Source organism: Narcine bancroftii, chromosome 1 (assembly GCF_036971445.1).
Source record: "Narcine bancroftii isolate sNarBan1 chromosome 1, sNarBan1.hap1, whole genome shotgun sequence".
Lineage (NCBI taxonomy): Eukaryota > Metazoa > Chordata > Chondrichthyes > Torpediniformes > Narcinidae > Narcine > Narcine bancroftii.
The window spans coordinates 487,651,726-487,671,553 of NC_091469.1; the positions used below are offsets into that span (position 1 = coordinate 487,651,726).

The 19,828-nt window shown below is 46.0% G+C and overlaps 1 protein-coding gene across 1 annotated transcript in view; it reads left to right on the forward strand.

Moving 5' to 3' along the window:
* LOC138751962 (uncharacterized) overlaps window positions 1-4,555 on the forward strand; it is an 83,370-nt gene extending 78,815 nt beyond the window's left edge. Inside the window, exons 21-22 of the mRNA XM_069914993.1 lie at window positions 1,696-1,829; window positions 3,961-4,555. Of these exons, the coding sequence (XP_069771094.1) occupies window positions 1,696-1,829; window positions 3,961-4,269 (443 nt within the window). The 3' untranslated portion in view covers window positions 4,270-4,555. The remainder of the gene's footprint in view (window positions 1-1,695; window positions 1,830-3,960) is intronic.
* Window positions 4,556-19,828: the final 15,273 nt, after the last annotated feature.

Consider the following 19,828-nt stretch of genomic DNA (forward strand, 5'->3'; position numbering starts at 1 on the left):
CCTTCTACAGTGCCTGCAGACTTCCCTGTTTAACACCTGGGCTTGTTTAGCATTGAGGTCACGATATCTGCACTGAGGGTAGGTGAGATACAAACTAGAGGACGAGGGTGAAGGGTGAAAGGGGGAAAGTTCTCCGATTGCCGATCCACTGACTGAGTAAAAGACTCTCTGCATTTACCCGACCTGATGCTGGTGTTTAGTACAGAACGCCAATGTGCTGGAGAAACCTACTGAATCTGTAGGGGTGCTGAGTTCCTATTACACGTTTATGTACCAGACTATAGCAAAGTCGCTTCTTTAGCACGGTGAATATTTATCATCTATTTATGCTTGTATTTATTGGATAATTTAAATTCAATTAAGCATTCCATGCGAATCATCCAGGTGGGAGGGAAGAATATGTACTGTATATGCCTTCGTATAGGACGGCCTGGAATTTCCACCCATAATGGTAATTTTGTGCAAGACGTCCCCAGATCTGGCACTTACCACTGACCGGTGGATGCTGTTAAAAGCAAGTCACCATATTTTAATAACAAATGATCATTTAAAGGTTTATTGATATTTTAAAATAAACCAGTCAACTCCTGCTACAGGCCGCATGGGCTCCGCGGAGGCGGTATTGAGGTTTCGCCGTCAAAGTATGGATTTTAGACTTGCCATCCAGGACGACCCGATTTTAAAGGTGACATTTTTGTTTCAATCGTCCTGGACGAAGGCATATATGATGCATTGCACAATGTGTCCGACAATCAACTCATTCCCATTATCCTCGGGACCTGCTGTAATGGCAGCCCTGCCACTGGTGTGGACCCAGGGAGGGCAGGGAGTGCAGACACAGTGCTCCCCTGCAGGGTTCTACTGCCCTGACTGACTGGCTTTAATCATGGATTGATCCATTTCCCCACTCAGCCCCACTGCCCAGCCTTCTCCCCTTAACCTTTGATGCCCTGGCTAATCAAGAACCTATCAATCTCTGCCTTAAATCCACCCAATAACCTGGCCTCCACAACCCCCTGTGGCAACAAATTCCACAGATTCACTGCCTTCTGGCTGAAGAAACTCCTCTGCATCTCTGTTCTAAGCGGATGCCCTTCAATCCTGAAGTTGTGCCCCCTTGTCCCAGACTCTCCCACCATAGAAAACAACCATTCTACATCTACTCTGAACACATCTTTCAACATTGGAAATTTAATTTTAAATTTAGACATACAACACGGTAACATGCCGTTTGAGCCTACGAGTCCATACCACCCAATTTACACCCCATTAACCTATGAATGGTGAGAGGAAACCAGAGCCTCCAGGGAGAACCCGCGCAGACACAGGGAGAACGTACAAACTCCTTACAGAGAGCGCAGGATTCGAACCCAAGTTCGGTCCCGATCGCTGGCGCAACCAAAACGTTGCAATGAGATTCCTCACCCATTCTCCTAAATTCCAGTGAGTACAGGCCAAGAGCTTTCAAATGCTCCTCATATATGATGACCCATTTGTTCCTGGAATCATCCTTGTGAACCTCCCCTGAATCCTCTCCAACGCCAGCACATCATTCTGCAGGAAGCAAGAATTTCAGCGCATTTGAAAATTTTATTCACGTGTTTGGTAACAAATTTCCATTCACCTTGCAAGGGATATGATAAACTGAATATTTTCATTCACTTTCATCATTGTGTTCTCAACTTTACCTTTAAGACAAGGAGAAATCTTACCGTGTGATTGGAGAAATCGCCTTTCAGTTGGACCGAAGAATTTTGAGTTACATCTTTGTTGATGAGCCCCGATTGTACGGATACAGAATAGCCGATATCAATGAAAGAATCAATGAGGTTAGTATATATTCATATTGATATGGATTTAGGAAATGAGTTGTATTCCGCATAAGGTGCAGGTTCTGTGAGAGGACCTGGGAGAGCATTGTCTCCCTCCGCAGGGTCCTAGTGCCTGGTCGTTACATTAATGGATCCCTACAGGTTGAAATGGCCGGCATGCTAGTGTGTTCCGTGATCCCATGGGGATACGTGTGCAAGATAGTGTTGCGGGCTCCGGGCCATCAGTGGGCCAGCGCAGGGAGGGACACTTCCCCCCCATCCACCCCCCCCCCTGCTGCTGACAAGGAGAAGCCTGTAAGCGAACCCTACAGGGAAGGAAACCTGGGATCCAGGTCGCATGCCAAGCCATGCGTGCTGCTGGAGATCGGCTCATGCAGCCTGGGCATCAGGTGACTGGAACCCGTGAGGGTGCCGATGTTGAGCGGGGCTCCTGAAGGGCCTTGGGTGCTGACGACTTCCCGATCATATTTGGGGGGGGGATGGAGTTTTGGGAGCCAGGAGGTTGGGGCCATCACTGGAATGGACTAGAGGCTGGGCGGCTACAGAGGCAGCGGGAGCGCCAGAGGTGAATCCACGGACACTCGGTGACTCTGAAGGGACTCTCTCTTGCTTCTCCTCTGATTGGTGGGAATGCCTGGTGAGGTTAGTGGGGCCTCTTTTTCAGCTTTAACAGCAGCCATTCTCGACTCAGCTATGCCCACTCCCTCACTCCCCCATTTCCCCCCCACCCTGGCCAGGACTCTGCTCAAAGTTTATGTGCCCCATTCCCTATGAAGTAGTCATCGGATTCCTCCATACCTCTCTCCTACTGACCACATTAAAAATATCTATGTTACGTGAGGTGAAAAGAAAAGGCTTTTACTTAAAATGCACAGTGGCCACCAGAGGGGTTGTGGGGTCCCTGTTGAGAATGGGTGCTGTAAGGCAACCCAAAGTTAACACATTTTGGGTATTAACAGAGGAACCTTGTTTCTTCAAGAGTTTGATAACACCAGGAAAAAAAATAACTATCCTTTAATTTGTGTTTTTAAACTCCATGCTAGTTTTCTGTTAGAAAAGGAATGGAATTCCCAATGGATAAAAAAGAAGACATAAATACCTGCAGGGATCTCCTCCATGGACCTTAACTGAATATAAATATGCCCAATAGTGTTTTAAAGTATCGATTCCCATAAATACATTGAACATTACAGCACAGAACAGGCCCTTCGGCCCACTATGTTGTGCTGACCTATATTTTCAAACCTACTCAACCTTCCCTCCCTCACCCCCATAACCATCCACGTGCCTGTCTAAGAGTCTTTTAAATGTCCCTATTGTACCAGCCTCCACCATCACTTCTGGCGATGCATTACAGCCATCAATACTCTCTTAAAAATCTTAGCCTTGACGTCTCCCCTCGACTTCCTACACTCACCTTAAATAGATGTCCTCTGGTATTTGGTGCTCTCACCCCGGGGAGAAAAGTGTTGACGGGTGCCATCAGGGGGCGGCCGATGCAGGCTGCGACAGCCCCACCGACCGCTCTGGCACCTCACCGGGTGCATCGGCCTTCAGAGCCACTCTCTGTGGCTCAAAACATGGCAGAGCAATGGCCATCTTCCCGACCCATAATCCCCCACGCAGCCCCTCATTAATAGGCGTTAATAGGCGTCGCTATCTTGGGCGCAGACCCGCGGCCATGGGACTTCAACTAAAACCCCCCCCCCCCCCCCCCGTCGGCTCCCCCAACAGGCCGTTCCAAGCCCGTGTGGAGACGACAGCAGTCGACTGGGTGGCTGAACCCCGGGGGAGCGCTGCATGTCCGCTTCTTCTCTGACTCTACAGTGGCTCCATAAGCGCCACCCCATAGTATTTGAAAATTTAAATTCAAATCGGAAATTGGGCATCTAATCTTCTCTAAGTTGAAACATGACATGATGTCATGTAGTCATTGAGCATGAGTAGGCACGATAAAGTCCCTCCACCTGAACAAGACTGCCCTTCTGGCCAATAACGAAATAAAGGTGGGGATTATAGATTAATTAGGGTATTTGGGCGGCATCGGCTCTTGGACCCTGTCGTGTCTGGAAATTAAAATTGAAATGATGAAATAGAAGATACCAGTTCATAAAAATCTATTCTTCAGGCTGCAGGAAGAGGTGGTCAACGGGACGCCATGCTTGCTCACGCGACTGAGATAATGGACACCCTGCGGCACCTTGGTTACTGTCCCGAGAAGCATTCCACATTTTCCGAATTCATCGTAAACACGTATGGGATTCTCAAGAAGAAGCCGCAATGCCGGAAAATGTTGGAGGATTACAACAATCGAGATTATCTGCACACTCTGGTCGTTGAGAACGTGCCCCCGTTTCTACTGCAGGATATGCTAGTGCTACTGGACTCTCTGTGGTACCTGTCAGTGGCTGACGGCCAGCCGATGTTCATCTGGTAGTGTCCTCAAATCAAGGCAACAAAGTCGTTGAACACATCCTCCAGCTAAGCAGATGTAACACCCCAGATTTGGAAGCACAGTGTGACCAGAGTGTTGGCCCTGGTCATCACATCCGCCAAAGAGAGTCGGCGGGATTGGATAAAAAAGAAGACATGAATACCTGCAGGGATCTCCTCCATGCACAATAAACTCTTAGCGGCCCTCCATCAAGGCCAGTGGGGCCAATAGCGATAAGTAACAGGCTTGCAACATCCCACTGAACGAATAAATGCCAACAAAAATATAAGGTATTTTGGGTGATTTTTCTTGGGGAAAAAAAATTGTGTTGTTCATTGATGGGAACTCTGCAGGCATCGAAGCAACAGGAAGTTATACACTAGGGCTATAAGCAAGAGACAGCTCTCTGGCCCATCGAGCCTGCTCCACCATTCAATGTTTTTGTTAAACTCCTTCAATCTTTCCCCCATCTCCTTTCCCCTCTCTCTCCTTTCACAGAGCCAAAGTTAATTCTCACCTTTCCTTATCATATCTAATTTAAACCTTTTGACTGTCTGTCCTCCTCCTCCTTCTCCCATTCTTCCATCTTTCTTTCCCCAGCCTTTGTGTTTCTTTAACCCGTACCTTGAGGACTGAAACATCGAGTATATACCTTTTTTTACCCTCCCCCCCCAACCCTCCCATGGATGCTGCAAGATTGGCTGAGTTCCTCCAGCATCTCTGTGATTTGACTGCAATCTTAGCGTCAGCGGACTTTCGAGCTTTACTCCACCATTCAATGAGATCATGGCATAACTGGATGAAAATCAGCTCCACTTACCTATAACCCTCAGTTCTTTAAAAATCTACCTGTGCCTTAAATACATTTCAGTGGGGCAGTCTCCATTGCTTCCTTGGGCACTGAATTCCACAGATCCATTACTCTCTGGGAGAAGCAGTTCCTCCTTATATTAAATCTACTCCACTGAATCTTGAGGCTGTGTCCCCTAGTTCTAGCCTCACTGGCCAGTGTAAGCAACTTCCCTCCTTCTACCTTATTTATTCCTTTCATACTTTTATATGTCTCTATAAGATTGTTCCTCATCTTTCTAAACCATGAGGATCATAGAACACTGCAGTACCAGCCTCTCAGCCCTCGATGTTGTGCCAACCCATATCTTTGGCTTGGCTTCGCGGACGAAGATTTATGGAGGGGGTAAAAGTCCACGTCAGCTGCAGGCTCGTTTGTGGCTGACCAGTCCGATGCGGGACAGGCAGACACGGTTGCAGCGGCTGCAGGGGAAAATTGGTTGGTTGGGGTTGGGTGTTGGGTTTTTCCTCCTTTGCCTTTTGTCAGTGAGGTGGGTTCTGCGGTCTTCTTCAAAGGAGGTTGCTGCCCGCCAAATTGTGAGGCGCCAAGATGCACAGTTTGAGGCGATATCAGCCCACTGGCGGTGGTCAATGTGGCAGGCACCAAGAGATTTCTTTAGGCAGTCCTTGTACCTTTTCTTTGGTGCACCTCTGTCACGGTGGCCAGTGGAGAGCTCGCCATATAACACGATCTTGGGAAGGCGATGGTCCTCCATTCTGGAGACGTGACCCACCCAGCGCAGCTGGATCTTCAGCAGCGTGGACTCGATGCTGTCGACCTCTGCCATCTCGAGTACTTCGATGTTAGGGATGAAAGCGCTCCAATGGATGTTGAGGATGGAGCGGAGACAACGCTGGTGGAAGCATTCTAGGAGCCGTAGGTGATGCCGGTAGAGGACCCATGATTCGGAGCCGAACAGGAGTGTGGGTATGACAACGGCTCTGTATATGCTTATCTTTGTGAGGTTTTTCAGTTGGGTGTTTTTCCAGACTCTTTTGTGTAGTCTTCCAAAGGCGCTATTTGCCTTGGCGAGTCTGTTGTCTATCTCATTGTCGATCCTTGCATCTGATGAAATGGTGCAGCCGAGATAGGTAAACTGGTTGACCATTTTGAGTTTTGTGTGCCCGATGGAGATGTGGGGGGGCTGGTAGTCATGGTGGGGAGCTGGCTGATGGAGGACCTCAGTTTTCTTCAGGCTGACTTCCAGGCCAAACATTTTGGCAGTTTCCGCAAAGCAGGACGTCAAGCGCTGAAGAGCTGGCTCTGAATGGGCAACTAAAGCAGCATCGTCTGCAAAGAGTAGTTCACGGACAAGTTTCTCTTGTGTCTTGGTGTGAGCTTGCAGGCGCCTCAGATTGAAGAGACTGCCATCCGTGCGGTACCGGATGTAAACAGCGTCTTCATTGTTGGGGTCTTTCATGGCTTGGTTCAGCATCATGCTGAAGAAGATTGAAAAGAGGGTTGGTGCGAGAACATATATTCCTACCAAAAAAACCCTCCCTACCCCATTACTTTCTATTTTTCTTCCATCCATGTACCTGTCCAAGACTCTCTTAAATGCCCCCAATGTTTTAACCTCCACCACCAACTCTGGCAAGGCATTCCAGGCACCCACAACCCTCTCTGTAAAAAAAAAAACGTACCCCTGATGCTTCCCCTAAACATCCATCCTTTCATTTTGTACAAAGGTCCTCTGGTGTTTGCTCTTTCCACCCTGGAAAAAGGCACTGGTTGTCCACCCTATCTATGCCTCTCAGAATCTTGTAAACCTCTATCAAGTCTCCTCTCATCCTTCTACACTCCAGGGAGAAAAGTCCCAGCTCTGTTAACCTTGCCTCATAAGACTTGTTCTCCAAATCCAGGCAACATCCTGGTAAATCTCCTCTGCCCCCTCTCCGTAGCTTCCACATCCTTCCTATAATGAGGTGACCAGAACTGAACACAATATTCCAAGTGTGGTCTCACCAGAGATTTGTAGAGTTGCAACAACACCTCAAAACTCCTGAACTCAATCCTCCAACTTATGAAACCCAGCATCCCATAGACCTTCTTAACTATCCTATCAACCTGAGCAGCAGACTTGGGTATTCAATCTCTCCTCATAGGTTAACCCCCTCAATTCAAAACCAATCTGGTGAGCCTCTTCTGCACCACTTCCAAGGCCTGTACATCCTTCCTCAAGTAAGGAGACCAGAACTGCCCGCAGTTCTCCAGATGCAGCCTCACCAGAACCTTGTACAGTTGCAGCAGAAACTCCCTGCTCCTAAATTCCATCCCCCCAGCAATGTTCATGGACGTGCGTGAACAAGGACTGAATACAGATAGTCATGTGATCAGGTAGGTTGATGAGAGCAGAGTTGTAGACGTTATCTACATGGATTTCAGCAAGGCACATTCAGTGAAGTTCTGCCTTATCAGAATACACAGTAAACAGTGGCTCAGTTGGCGTGGCGGTTAATGCAACACTGTTAAAGCGCCAGCGATCGGGACTGGAGTTCGAATCCCATGCTGTCTGTAAGGAGTTGGTACATTCTGCCTGTATCCATGTGGGTTTTTCACATTGACTCCGGTTTCCTACCACCGTTCAAAACGTATTGGGGGGTTGGAGGGTGCAATTGGGCGGCATGGACACATGGACCAAAAGGGCCTGTTACTGTGCTGTATGTCAAAATTTAAATTTAAATTTAAAAAAAATCCCCGTTATCTGGCACCTATGCTGGATTGGTGAATATTCCAGTTGCTTGAGATTGCGTGTTTCATGATTGACAAACGGCGAGGCGAGATATTTTTTAACCTATTTATTTTCCATGTTTTTTTTGCCGGTTGCTTGAACTCTGGATAGCAGCGTACTGTGTAAGGCTCCTCATGTTTCTTTCCCTCTCCCCCATCTTGTTTCCTCCTGCTCCCCACCCCTTCCTTCCCTGATCAGAGAGCTACCCTTCCTAACCCTCCGCCTTCTTCCCATCACTTCTCAGCGTCTTTCTCTTCCACTTGCCCACCTGTATCCACTTCTAACCTGTGCTCCTCCCTCTTCCCTTTCCTCCCTCCTCTTGTCTCCCCCCCCCCCCCATCTATTGATTCAGACATCAGCCCGTTTTCCTTGGCTCCAGATGAAGGGCCCAGGCCTGCAATGTTGGTCACTCTGTGACTGCTTCTGGATACCGCACGACCTGCTGAGTTTCTCCAGTACCTTTGTGCGTTGTACTCAACCCCAACATCCACAGACATTCTCGTTTATCTCTACGATCATTCATGCTATCCATCCTTTTCGTGATTTCGTAAAACTCTGTAAGTAGGGTTACCAGATTTGCCATCTGGTTCAAATTTAAATTCAAACGATTTCTAATTTGCATGTACATTCACCCACCGAAATTAAAATAATGTTACTGCATGGGAAAAATGTACATACTAAAAAAAAATTGGTCATCTGGATTAAATTAAAAATTTAATCAGGTTAATTTTACGCAGGAGAGGCCCTGTTACCAAAACATTCATTGCTTATCTAATTAAAATATCGGTATTTAAATTCCATACCTTTAATTATTTTATAACCATATAACCATTTACAGCACATAAACAGGCCAGTTTGTCCGTGCCGAACATCTTCTCCCACCTAGTTCCACTGACCCGCATTCGGCCCATAACCCTCCACACCTCTCCTGTCCATGAATCTAGCCAACTTTTCCTTGAATATTAACGTCGAACTCCCTTCTACCACCACTGCCGTAAATTCATTCCACACCCCCACCACCCTAAACTTTTCCCCTTTTACTCTCACTCCATATCCTCTTGTTAGTATCTCCCCCACTCTCAGTGGAAAAAGCCTGTCCACATTGACTCTATCTGTCCCCCTCATAATTTTAAATACCGCTATCAAATTACCCCTCAACCTTCTATGCTCCAGGGAATAAAGTCCCAGCCTGCTCAACCATTCAATGTAACTCAAACCCTGAAACCCCGGCAACATTCTCGTAAACCTCCTCTGCACTCTCTCTATACTGTTTATATCCTTCCTGTAATTTGGTGACCAAAACTACACACAATATTCCAAATTTGGCCTCACCAATGTCTTTTACAACTTCAACATAACATCCCAACTTCTGTGATCTATGCTCCGATTTATGAAAGCCAACATACTAAATGCCTTCTTTTCCACCCTATCCACATGTGATTCAACTTTCAGAGAATTATGTACCATGGCTCCTAAATCCCTTTGTTCCACTGCACTCCTCAATTGTCTACCATTTAACAAGTATGTTCTATTTTGATTGGTCCTACCAAAATGTAGCACCTCACATTTATCAGTATTAAACTCCATCTGCCATCTTTCAGCCCACTTTTCTAATTGTCCTACATCACCCTGTAAGCTTTGATAATCTTCCTCACTGTCCACAACCTTTGTATCATCTGCAAATTTACTAATCTAATTTTCCACCCTATCATCTAGATCATTAATGTATACGACAAACAGCAGTGGACCCAGTACCGATCCCTGAGGCACCCCACTCATCATCGGCCTCCAATTTGACAAACTACTCTCTGGCATCTCCCATCCAACCTTCGCTGAATCCATTTCACTACTTGATCATTAATACCTAATATTTCCACCTTCCTTTTAACCTCCTCTGGGGAACCTTGTCAAAAGCCTTACTAAAGTCCAAATAGACAACAGCCACTGCCTTCCCCTCATCAACCTCCTCAAAAAACTCGATAAGGTTTGTTAGACATGATCAAACACATACAAAACCGCTTTGACTACTCCTAATCAATCGCCATCTTTCCAAATAATTGTATATACCATCTCTAATAAAACTTTCCATTAATTTACCCACCACCAACATCAGACTCAGAGGCCTATAATTACCATGTTTAGTCTTAGAGCCTTATTTTTGGAAAACTTTATTTATAATCAATAATAGATAATACATTTAAAATACAATGTAATACATATTTTATCCCTTAGTACCCCCCAACCCCCATCCCCATACACCCCCAACCCCTCTACTAATCTACCCCAGAAAAAAAAAGGAAAGAAAGAGAGAAATGGAGGAGAATAGTTAAAATAATACATTTAAATGTGTTACGGTTGGGGACCACACCACCCATACATGGGAAAATATTTCAAGAATTGGTATACATCCAATCCATATACGGACTCCAGACTTTCACAAAGAAAGAATAATTACTTTGCAAATTATACGTCATCTTCTCTAAAGGGATACATGACCTCATCTCCATATGCCATCGTTGAATTCAACTGAGTATCATTCTTCCAAGTAACTGTTAAACGTTTCCTAGCTACTGCTAAAGCCAACCTCAAAAAAGGAATCTGAAATTTATCTAATTTCAATTTGAAACACAATGATTTCATATCACCCAATAAAAATGTTTTAGGGTCTAAATTAATTTTAAATTTAAACATAACTTCCAAATTTTCTTTAATTTTAGTCCAAAAAGGTTTAACTGTCTCACATAACCAAACCGAATGTAAGAAGGTTCCTACTTCCTTATGACATCTAAAACACAAATCTGAAGTGATATATTTAAATTTCTTTAATTTCTCAGGAGTTAAGTATAATTGATGAATAAAATTATAATGAACTCCTCTATATCGCACATTCACAATCTTGGTCAGAGTGCCTTCACATATTGACATACAATCTTCCAGGGGGATATCTATCCCCAGATCTCTCTCCCATTTCACTCTTGTTTTATCTACATCTGGCTTAAATGATTTAGCCTGCAATAAATTATACATATTTGATATAAAACCCTTCCTAGTTCCATCAGTAATTAAACTCTCAAATTTAGATCTTCTCGGAAGACACAAAGTACGCCCAAAATTTTCTAACAATAAATCTTTAACTTGGTAATAAGTAAAAAAAGTACTTGAAGGTACATTATACTTCTCTCTCAATGGTTGAAAGGAAATAAAATGTCCTGCTTCATAACAATCTTCTACTAATTTCACACCTTTTTGTTCCCATAATCTCAATAATTGATTATTAACCGTAAATGGTAAAAGTTTATTTGAAATAAAGGCATCTTACCTGAAATTCTTCCTTCCATTCCAAGCTGTTCATTTTTAATCATCCATAACTCAAGCAAATGCTTCAACACCAGTAGATTATCTTTGGCTTGGCTTCGTGGACGAAGATTTATGGAGGGGGTAAATGTCCACGTCAGCTGCAGGCTCGTTTGTGGCAGACCAGTCCGATGCGGGACAGGCAGACACGGTTGCAGCGGTTGCAGGGGAAAATTGGTTGGTTGGGATTGGGTGTTGGGTTTTTCCTCCTTTGCCTTTTGTCAGTGAGGTGGGCTCTGCGGTCTTCTTCAAAGGAGGTTGCTGCCAGCCGAACTGTGAGGCGCCAAGATGCACGGTTTGAGGCGATATCAGCCCACTGGCAGTGGTCAATGTGGCAGGCACCAAGAGATTTCTTTAGGCAGTCCTTGTACCTTTTCTTTGGTGCACCTCTGTCATGGTGGCCAGTGGAGAGCTCGCCATATAACACGATCTTGGGAAGGCGATGGTCCTCCATTCTGGAGACGTGACCCACCCAGCGCAGCTGGATCTTCAGCAGCGTGGACTCAATGCTGTCGACCTCTGCCATCTCGAGTACTTCGACGTTAGGGATGAAAGCGCTCCAATGAATGTTGAGGATGGAGCGGAGACAACGCTGGTGGAAGCGTTCTAGGAGCCGTAGGTGATGCCGGTAGAGGACCCATGATTCGGAGCCGAACAGGAGTGTTGGTATGACAACGGCTCTGTATACGCTTATCTTTGTGAGGTTTTTCAGTTGGTTGTTTTTCCAGACTCTTTTGTGTAGTCTTCCAAAGGCGCTATTTGCCTTGGCGAGTCTGTTGTCTATCTCGTTGTCGATCCTTGCATCTGATGAAATGGTGCAGCCGAGATAGGTAAACTGGTTGACCGTTTTGAGTTTTGCGTGCCTGATGGAGATGTTGGGGGGGCTGGTAGTCATGGTGGGGAGCTGGCTGATGGAGGACCTCAGTTTTCTTCAGGTTCTTCAGGCTGACTTCCAGGCCAAACATTTTGGCAGTTTCCGCAAAACAGGACGTCAACCGCTGAAGAGCTGGCTCTGAATGGGCAACTAAAGCGGCATCATCTGCAAAGAGTAGTTCACGGACAAGTTTCTCTTGTGTCTTGGTGTGAGCTTGCAGGTGCCTCAGATTGAAGAGACTGCCATCCGTGCGGTACCGGATGTAAACAGCGTCTTCATTGTTGAGGTCTTTCATGGCTTGGTTCAGCATCACGCTGAAGAAGATTGAAAAGAGGGTTGGTGTGAGAACACAGCCTTGCTTCACGCCATTGTTAATGGAGAAGGGTTCAGAGAGCTCATTGCTGTATCTGACCTGACCTTGTTGGTTTTCGTGCAGTTGGATAATCATGTTGAGGAACTTTGGGGGGCATCCGATGCACTCTAGTATTTGCCAAAGCCCTTTCCTGCTCACGGTGTCGAAGGCTTTGGTGAGGTCAACAAAGGTGATGTAGAGTCCTTTGTTTTGTTCTCTGCACTTTTCTTGGAACTGTCTGAGGGCAAAGACCATGTCAGTAGTTCCTCTGTTTGCGTGAAAGCCGCACTGTGATTCTGGGAGAATATTCTCGGCGGCACTAGGTATTATTCTATTTAGGAGAATCCTAGCGAAGATTTTGCCTGCAATGGAGAGCAGCGTGATTCCCCTGTAGTTTGAGCAGTCTGATTTCTCGCCTTTGTTTTTGTACAGGATGATGATGGTGGCATCACGAAGGTCCTGAGGCAGTTTTCCTTGGTCCCAACAAAGCTTGAAAAACTCATGCAGTTTGATATACAGAGTTTTGCCGCCAGTCTTCCAGACCTCTGGGGGGGATTCCATCCATACCTGCTGCTTTGCCACTTTTCAGTTGTTCGATTGCCTTATATGTCTCGTCCTGGGTGAGGACCTCATCCAGCTCTAGCCTTAGGGGCTGTTGAGGGAGCTGGTGCAGGGCGGAATCTTGGACTGAGCGGTTGGCACTGAAAAGAGATTGGAAGTGTTCTGACCATCGGTTGAGGATGGAGATCTTGTCGCTGAGGAGGACTTTGCCGTCTGAGCTGCGCAGCGGGCTTTGGACTTGGGGTTAGGGGCCGTACACAGCCTTTAGAGCCTTGTAGAAACCCCTGAAGTCGCCAATGTCCGCGCTGAGCTGGGTTCGCTTGGCGAGGCTAGTCCACCACTCATTTTGGATCTCCCGGCGTTTGCGCTGAAGATGGCTGCATGCGCGACGGAAGGCTTGTTTCTTCTCTGGACAGGACGGCTTTGTAAGGTGAGCCTGGTGGGCAGCTCGCTTCTTTGCCAGCAGCTCCTGGATTTCCTGGCTGTTTTCGTCGAACCAGTCCTTGTTTTTCCTGGAGGCGAAGCCCAGTACCTCTTCAGTGGATTGCAGTATGGTAGTCTTCAGCTGATCCCAGAGGGTTTCAGGGGACGGGTCCGTGAGGCGGATTGCATCGTCGAGCTTTGCTTTGAGGTTTGCCTGGAAGTTTCCTGTCACTTCGTCTGACTGCAGGTTTCCAACTGAACCTCTTTCTGGGGGCTCCACTGTTCCTGGGCTTTGGCTTGAAGTGAAGGTTGAGCTTGCAATGAACCAGCCGGTGGTCAGTGTGGCATTCCGCGCTGGGCATGACCCTGGTGTGGAGCACATCTTGTTTGTCACTTTCTCGTACCAGGATGTAGTCCAGGAGGTGCCAGTGTTTGGATCGGGGATGCATCCAGGTGGTCTTAAGGCTGTCCCTCTGCTGAAAAAGGGTGTTTGTAATGACAAGTCGCTGTTCTGCGCAGAGCTCCAACAGGAGGCGCCCATTATCGTTGCACTTGTCGACGCCATGCTTGCCCAGGATTCCTGGCCAGGTTTCTGAGTCTTTGCCGACGTGAGCGTCGAAGTCGCCAAGGATGACAACCTTGTCAGCTGTAGGGGTACGTTGAATGAGGATGCGCAGATCAATGTAGAACTTGTCCTTTTCTGCTGGTTCCGCCTGGAGGGTTGGAGCATAGACACTGATGAGGGTGATGCGACGCTTGTTTTGAAGGGGGAGTCGCATGGACATGATCCGGTCCGAGTGGCCTGTCGGAAGGTTTTCGAGTTTGGAGGCAATGGAGTTCTTGACCATGAAGCCTACGCCAGATAGGCGTCGTTCATCCAAAGGCTTGCCAGACCAGTAGAGTGTGTAGCCCGCGCCGCGTTCTTGGAGGCTGCCTACATCTGCCAGGCGGACTTCACTGAGAGCGGCTATGTCGATGTCAAGTCTGAGGAGTTCATGTGCAATGAGGGCAGACCGATGTTCAGGTCGGTGGCTGTCACCCTTGTCTAGCATGGTTCTGATGTTCCAGCATGCTAGCTTGAGTTTGTGAGCATCTTTTGAGGGGGAGGACGTGGAGGGGGAGGACGTGGAGGGGGAGGACGTGGAGTGGGAGGACGTGGACCTGTCCTCGGGCCTGCGCAAAGGAGCTTTTAGGTGGAGTGCAGTGTGCGCAGTACTGGCCCCACCCTTTACACCCATGGTTCGTGTGCCGTGGCCAAGCAAGCTGGGACGTGGCAGCGAGGTCCTTGGGTCGTAGGTTTTATATCGGAGTTGCCTTCTCCTATGCAGGTTTCTTATCCGGGCTGGAGGGGTCTGCCTCCCCTCCTAGGTCGGTCCATACTGCCCGGACCGGGGCTGAGGCGGCCGCTGCTCTCCCTGTGTCCGGACCACCTCTCTGCAAAATCTTCGCTAGGATTCTCCTTAATAGACTAATACCTAGTGTCGCCGGAAATGCAGTTGGACCACTCCCCTGAACAAAACAATAAAAAAACATTATTATCTCAAGTATGAAATTATTCTTCCAAATCACGATTTGCTTGATCATCAACTTCAATCAGCTGATGAGATTCCATCTCTCGTTTACCACATCTCCCCTTAGGAGTAACCACATGCTTCTGGAAATTCTGACCCTGTTTATTATCAGGTAAAGAATTAACAAATTCCAAGGCCTTTGCATCATCTGAAAAAAATGGAGACTGGTATTTCCCATAAAAGATCTTTAAGGCTGCAGGATAACGGAAAGCAAATTTATTATCCTTTCTGCCACAGAACAGCTTTAGCTGAATTAAATTCTTTATGCCACTTAGTCACCGTTTGACTCAAATTGGCATAAAAGAAAACCCTGTTATTTTGAACCAATGAAGGTCCTTGATGATTTCTCGCATTCTGCACCGCAAGTTTCAAGATAAATTCTATGTCCTGATAACGCGAACAACGTATCAAAATAGACTGTGGTGGTTGTCCAGGGAGAGGCTTCCTCCACATCACTCTGTGAACTCTGTCCAGTTCTAATCCATCTGAAAAATGAGTTATCCCAGGACCTCTGATATCCATTTTTGGAAAAACCGAATCGCATCCGGTCCCTCAAAGTCCTCCAGAAGATCTACTATCTTAACATTATTCCTTCAACTCTGATTCTCCAAAACATCCATCTTCTTCAACAATTCAGTCTTTTGTACCTCCCGGTCAGTAAATGAATCTTCCATATGTTCCATCTTCTCTCGACAGTATTCAACATCATCTTTACAGCTTATAAGCTCTTCTTCAGTCTTTTAAAAATGATCTTGTACTTTATCCACAGCTTTCAAGCATTTAGCTACATCCATTTTAATTGTAGATATTTCCCCTTTCATTTCCACAAATTGTTCCTTCATGATAGAAAAACTCTGGCTTATCTGTAAAGGCAAATCAGTATTTGATGGTGACTCTAACTGGGGGGAGCCAGGCTCACCCTAGGCCTACCCTGATACACTGCAGTCTCTTCTTCAGTTAAATACTGCTCCTCCTCCTCCAGTTTAGTGACATCCTCTTTCTCCTCTCTCGGGGAATCAGCTGCTGTGGCCTGACTGTGGGTGCGAATGCTCCCCGCCCCCACCCCCAGCCCAGGTTCACTGGGCCGGTGGAGGTTGGGTTGGCCCACAGCTTGGGCCTTCTTGGGCGTTGTGCGCATGTGCGAATATTCGGGCACATGCAGTTGTTCAACTTCCCCTGAAGTCGACAGTCGCTGCTCACCGGCGCCATCTTGCACTTCAGGACGCTAGGTCGGTGCCGGTGTAGAAAAGGCTTTACCCACGAACTGTCATCGGGACCAAGGCTGCAGAGAAATCGAGTCCCCAGGCTTCGATGTTAAGGTAAGCCGTGTTTCTTCCGACATTGTTGCCAATTTTCGAACTATTTTTTTTGTTGCTTGAGCTTTCGCTTTTTTTTATTGTTGGTAGTTTAAGTCTTCAGTTATATTATCGATAATTTTTAAGATATTTTAAGCAGTTTAATATGGGTTTTTAGAATTTCTGTCAGGAGTGGGTTTTCCACGTCTTCTCCCTATGCCATCAGGCCACACCCCCCTAGAGCCTTTTTTTGAACAGCGGGACAACATGAGCCACCCTCTAGGCCCTGGCACCTCCCCAATGGCCAGTGATATTGTAAATATTTCTGTCAACTCCCCCACTATTTGTTCATTAACCTCCCTCTTCTGTATTTGTTAAAATAAATTTTTATCAACTTGAATATTACACATCATATGTGGAACAGGAAATGGTCATCAATCTTAATGCATTAACCTGCAGAATATGAATCATAAGGTTGATTGTACAGTTTGATCATATCTATGCTAAAAACAACGAATTAAGGAGCTTCGGTTCATATTCCGTTATAAGACAATGATGAGACACCGATATAAAGTCATCTCTTCTGTGTATAAAAAAAACGAATGAAAAATGGGAAAGGAAGAAAGGAAAAAAGAGAAAAAGACTCCCGTCCCATACTAATCCTCCCCTGCTCTCTAAGCCCAGACAAAAAGGGGGAAAATAGGCCAGTTTTGGGGACGATTTTTCCAGGCAGTTTAAGAGATACTTCAGATCAAGATAGATCTTTGTTCCTGTGTGGCTCTGTTTTTTTTAATATTTTATTTACAATCAACACACGTAAAACAATTAAAAACCAGGTATCACATTGTTACGAATGATTGAAAACATGTTGATCTGTTTAAGAAGAGACAGAAAAAAAGCTACAAAATAAACCCCCCCTTCCCATCCCCCACTAAAAACTATACAGTTAAAAAAAAATGAAATTATTAAAATACTACAATGAATATCGATATATATTAGATTGGACGGCTTTGGAAAGATCCCGAAAACATTTCGCAGAAGAGCATGATTTATTAAGGGAATTCTTCACTGGTCCGGAGGATTCAATGAATTATTTATAGTTTCAAACCTAACGTTTGAACATACGGGCTCCAAATCTGTAAAATTAGAGAATATTTACCTCTCAAATTATATGTCATTTTTTTCTAATGAAACACAGCTTTGAATCTCTTCCATCTGCCTAGTGATTTCCAGGTGACAGCGAGACATTTCCTCACTATTGCCAAAGCCAATTTAACAAATTTCCACTGAAAATCTGATAAACGTAATTTCGGAGTAATGTTTTCAAAGTTCCCTATCAAAAATAATTTGGGGTGTGTCTTGGGTAAACTTATACCTCTCACTTTGTTCGTTTTAGATTGGTCACAGTGTTTGAGCTACAGAAAGAAAATAGACACACACTCCGAGAGCAGTTCAGTTTATACAAATGTTTATTACAAATTCAAAAGCTGATTTCACACTACAATATGCAAGCCCTTCCCAACTATACTTATCAACGCTTGGACTGGTCCCAACTGCCGAAGCGAGGCAACGACTGCACACTTGTAGTAGGTTGTCAGGGCGCCGGTAGCAGCTTCTCCACCTCCCCTGACCGGGACATTGGCTGGACTCCAGAAGTTCTTCTTCTTGCTGAGAGATGTTTCCACCTCTCGGAGAGTCTCAAACTTCAGCAGCGGGACCATGGCTTATATTACCCAAAAACTGCTTACCCAAGCACCTATTCCCAGCGCAGCAAGAAAGATAAGCGAGCAAGCTAGCATGCTAGGCTTCTAACGAATAACATAATTTTCAGCTTATCACTTTGAATACAATGGTTTATTTTGCATCAAGGCTAGGCCTCTGACAGACTGTGACCAAAACAAGAAGGAAGATTAAATGTTCTTGATACACAGATGTCCTTTCGTCAGATAACTGCATCTCTGGCCCCTTGGTGGAATTTAGCTTATGTCAGCTGATTCTAAAGCACAAGCAGGTTCTCAGCCTTGCAGAACCCAGAGCTGCAAGTTTAAAAAAAAGGTTCTCAGCTCTGCAGAACCAAGAGCTGGAAATTAAGAAAAAACAGGTTAAAAAACAGGTTAGAATCTTCCATTACATTCCACCCCTTGGTCACAGTCTGTCAGACACGAGACTTGACAAGCATAAGAGTACAAAAAGAGCATAAAAGAGAAATTAAAACTACAATAATCAACAAAAACAAGCAATAATGCGAGCAACCAACGGAGAATATTGTGGCCCAACCCCCCCAAATGTACCAGCTAACCATGAAAAAGGATTCCAACCAAGGCTCACATTATCCTTGTTGGCCACAATACCCAGACACTGGAGCTCACGAACAGACTTCGAGACATGCTGAACAATAACATATTTATATAAGCTGCACTTGAGGCGGGTGACCGAGGACTTCCTTGATGTAATGCATCGGGCCGTGTCTCCCACGGGCAACTCCCTCGGAACGTCCTCGTCATTACAAATCTAATTGTTGGCACCAAAGCTGTTGTTAAGCCAGATCACCAGGCGTGTAAAATGGAGAACCTGGAAGAAAGAAGCCTGACACATGTCACTCATGATACCGCAAGCGTTCAGTGTTTAAACAGACTAAATCATCCTGTCCCTCAATAGCTACCCACCGAGTGTTACCCTGGGCAGGTGTCACTATTTCTCCTTTCACAGGAGGGCCACTACCTGGTGGTGCCACCCATACCTTTTGTCCGGCATTCTCTAGTTCAGGAGTGGGGGGGCAATGACTGTTTTTTCTCTGGAATAGGCTGTAGTTCAAAAGCGTGAAGAAGTCGGTGGAAAGGTGTACCTCCTTTTAAAGGGCAATGATTAAAATTGTCAACTGCCTGCTGCAGCACATGACACCACCCCTTCAGGGTTCCCAGTGGTGTTAACAAACGAATTTGTTCCTTCAGTAAGCCATTCATTCGTTCAACTAACCCAGCAGCCTGTGGGTAATAAGGAATATGGTGAACCCATAAGATATCATTGTCATTTGCCCAATCACAGATTGCCTTCCCAGAGAAGTGCGAGCCATTATCAGACTGAATCTCCTCTGGTACATCATAATGAGAAATTAAATGATTTAGTCCTTGGGTAGTGCTAGCTTGGTCAGCCGTCTTGGTGGGAAAAGCAAAAATCAGGCCCGAAAAGGTGTCAACCATTACTAGGATGTAACGTTTACCCATACAGTCTGGCATGGGGCCTATGTAATCAATTTGCCAAACCGCAGCTGGGCGAGCACCCCGTTTTATTCGGCCATGAGGACCAGGAGGAACGACACGGGACTTCACAAGTTAACATTCTGGGCATGTACGCACGACCATGCGGACATCATCCTGATGGACGGGTAAAGCCTGTGTTCGGGCCCACATAGATGATCCCTTCTCCCCCAAATGATCACTCTGTTCATGTGCCCATCGAGCCAGGGGGACGGTATCAACACGGCTGATGGTGGCAAGCTGATCTGCAACTGCATTATGTTGTGCCATGTTAGTCGCCACATTGGTATGGGC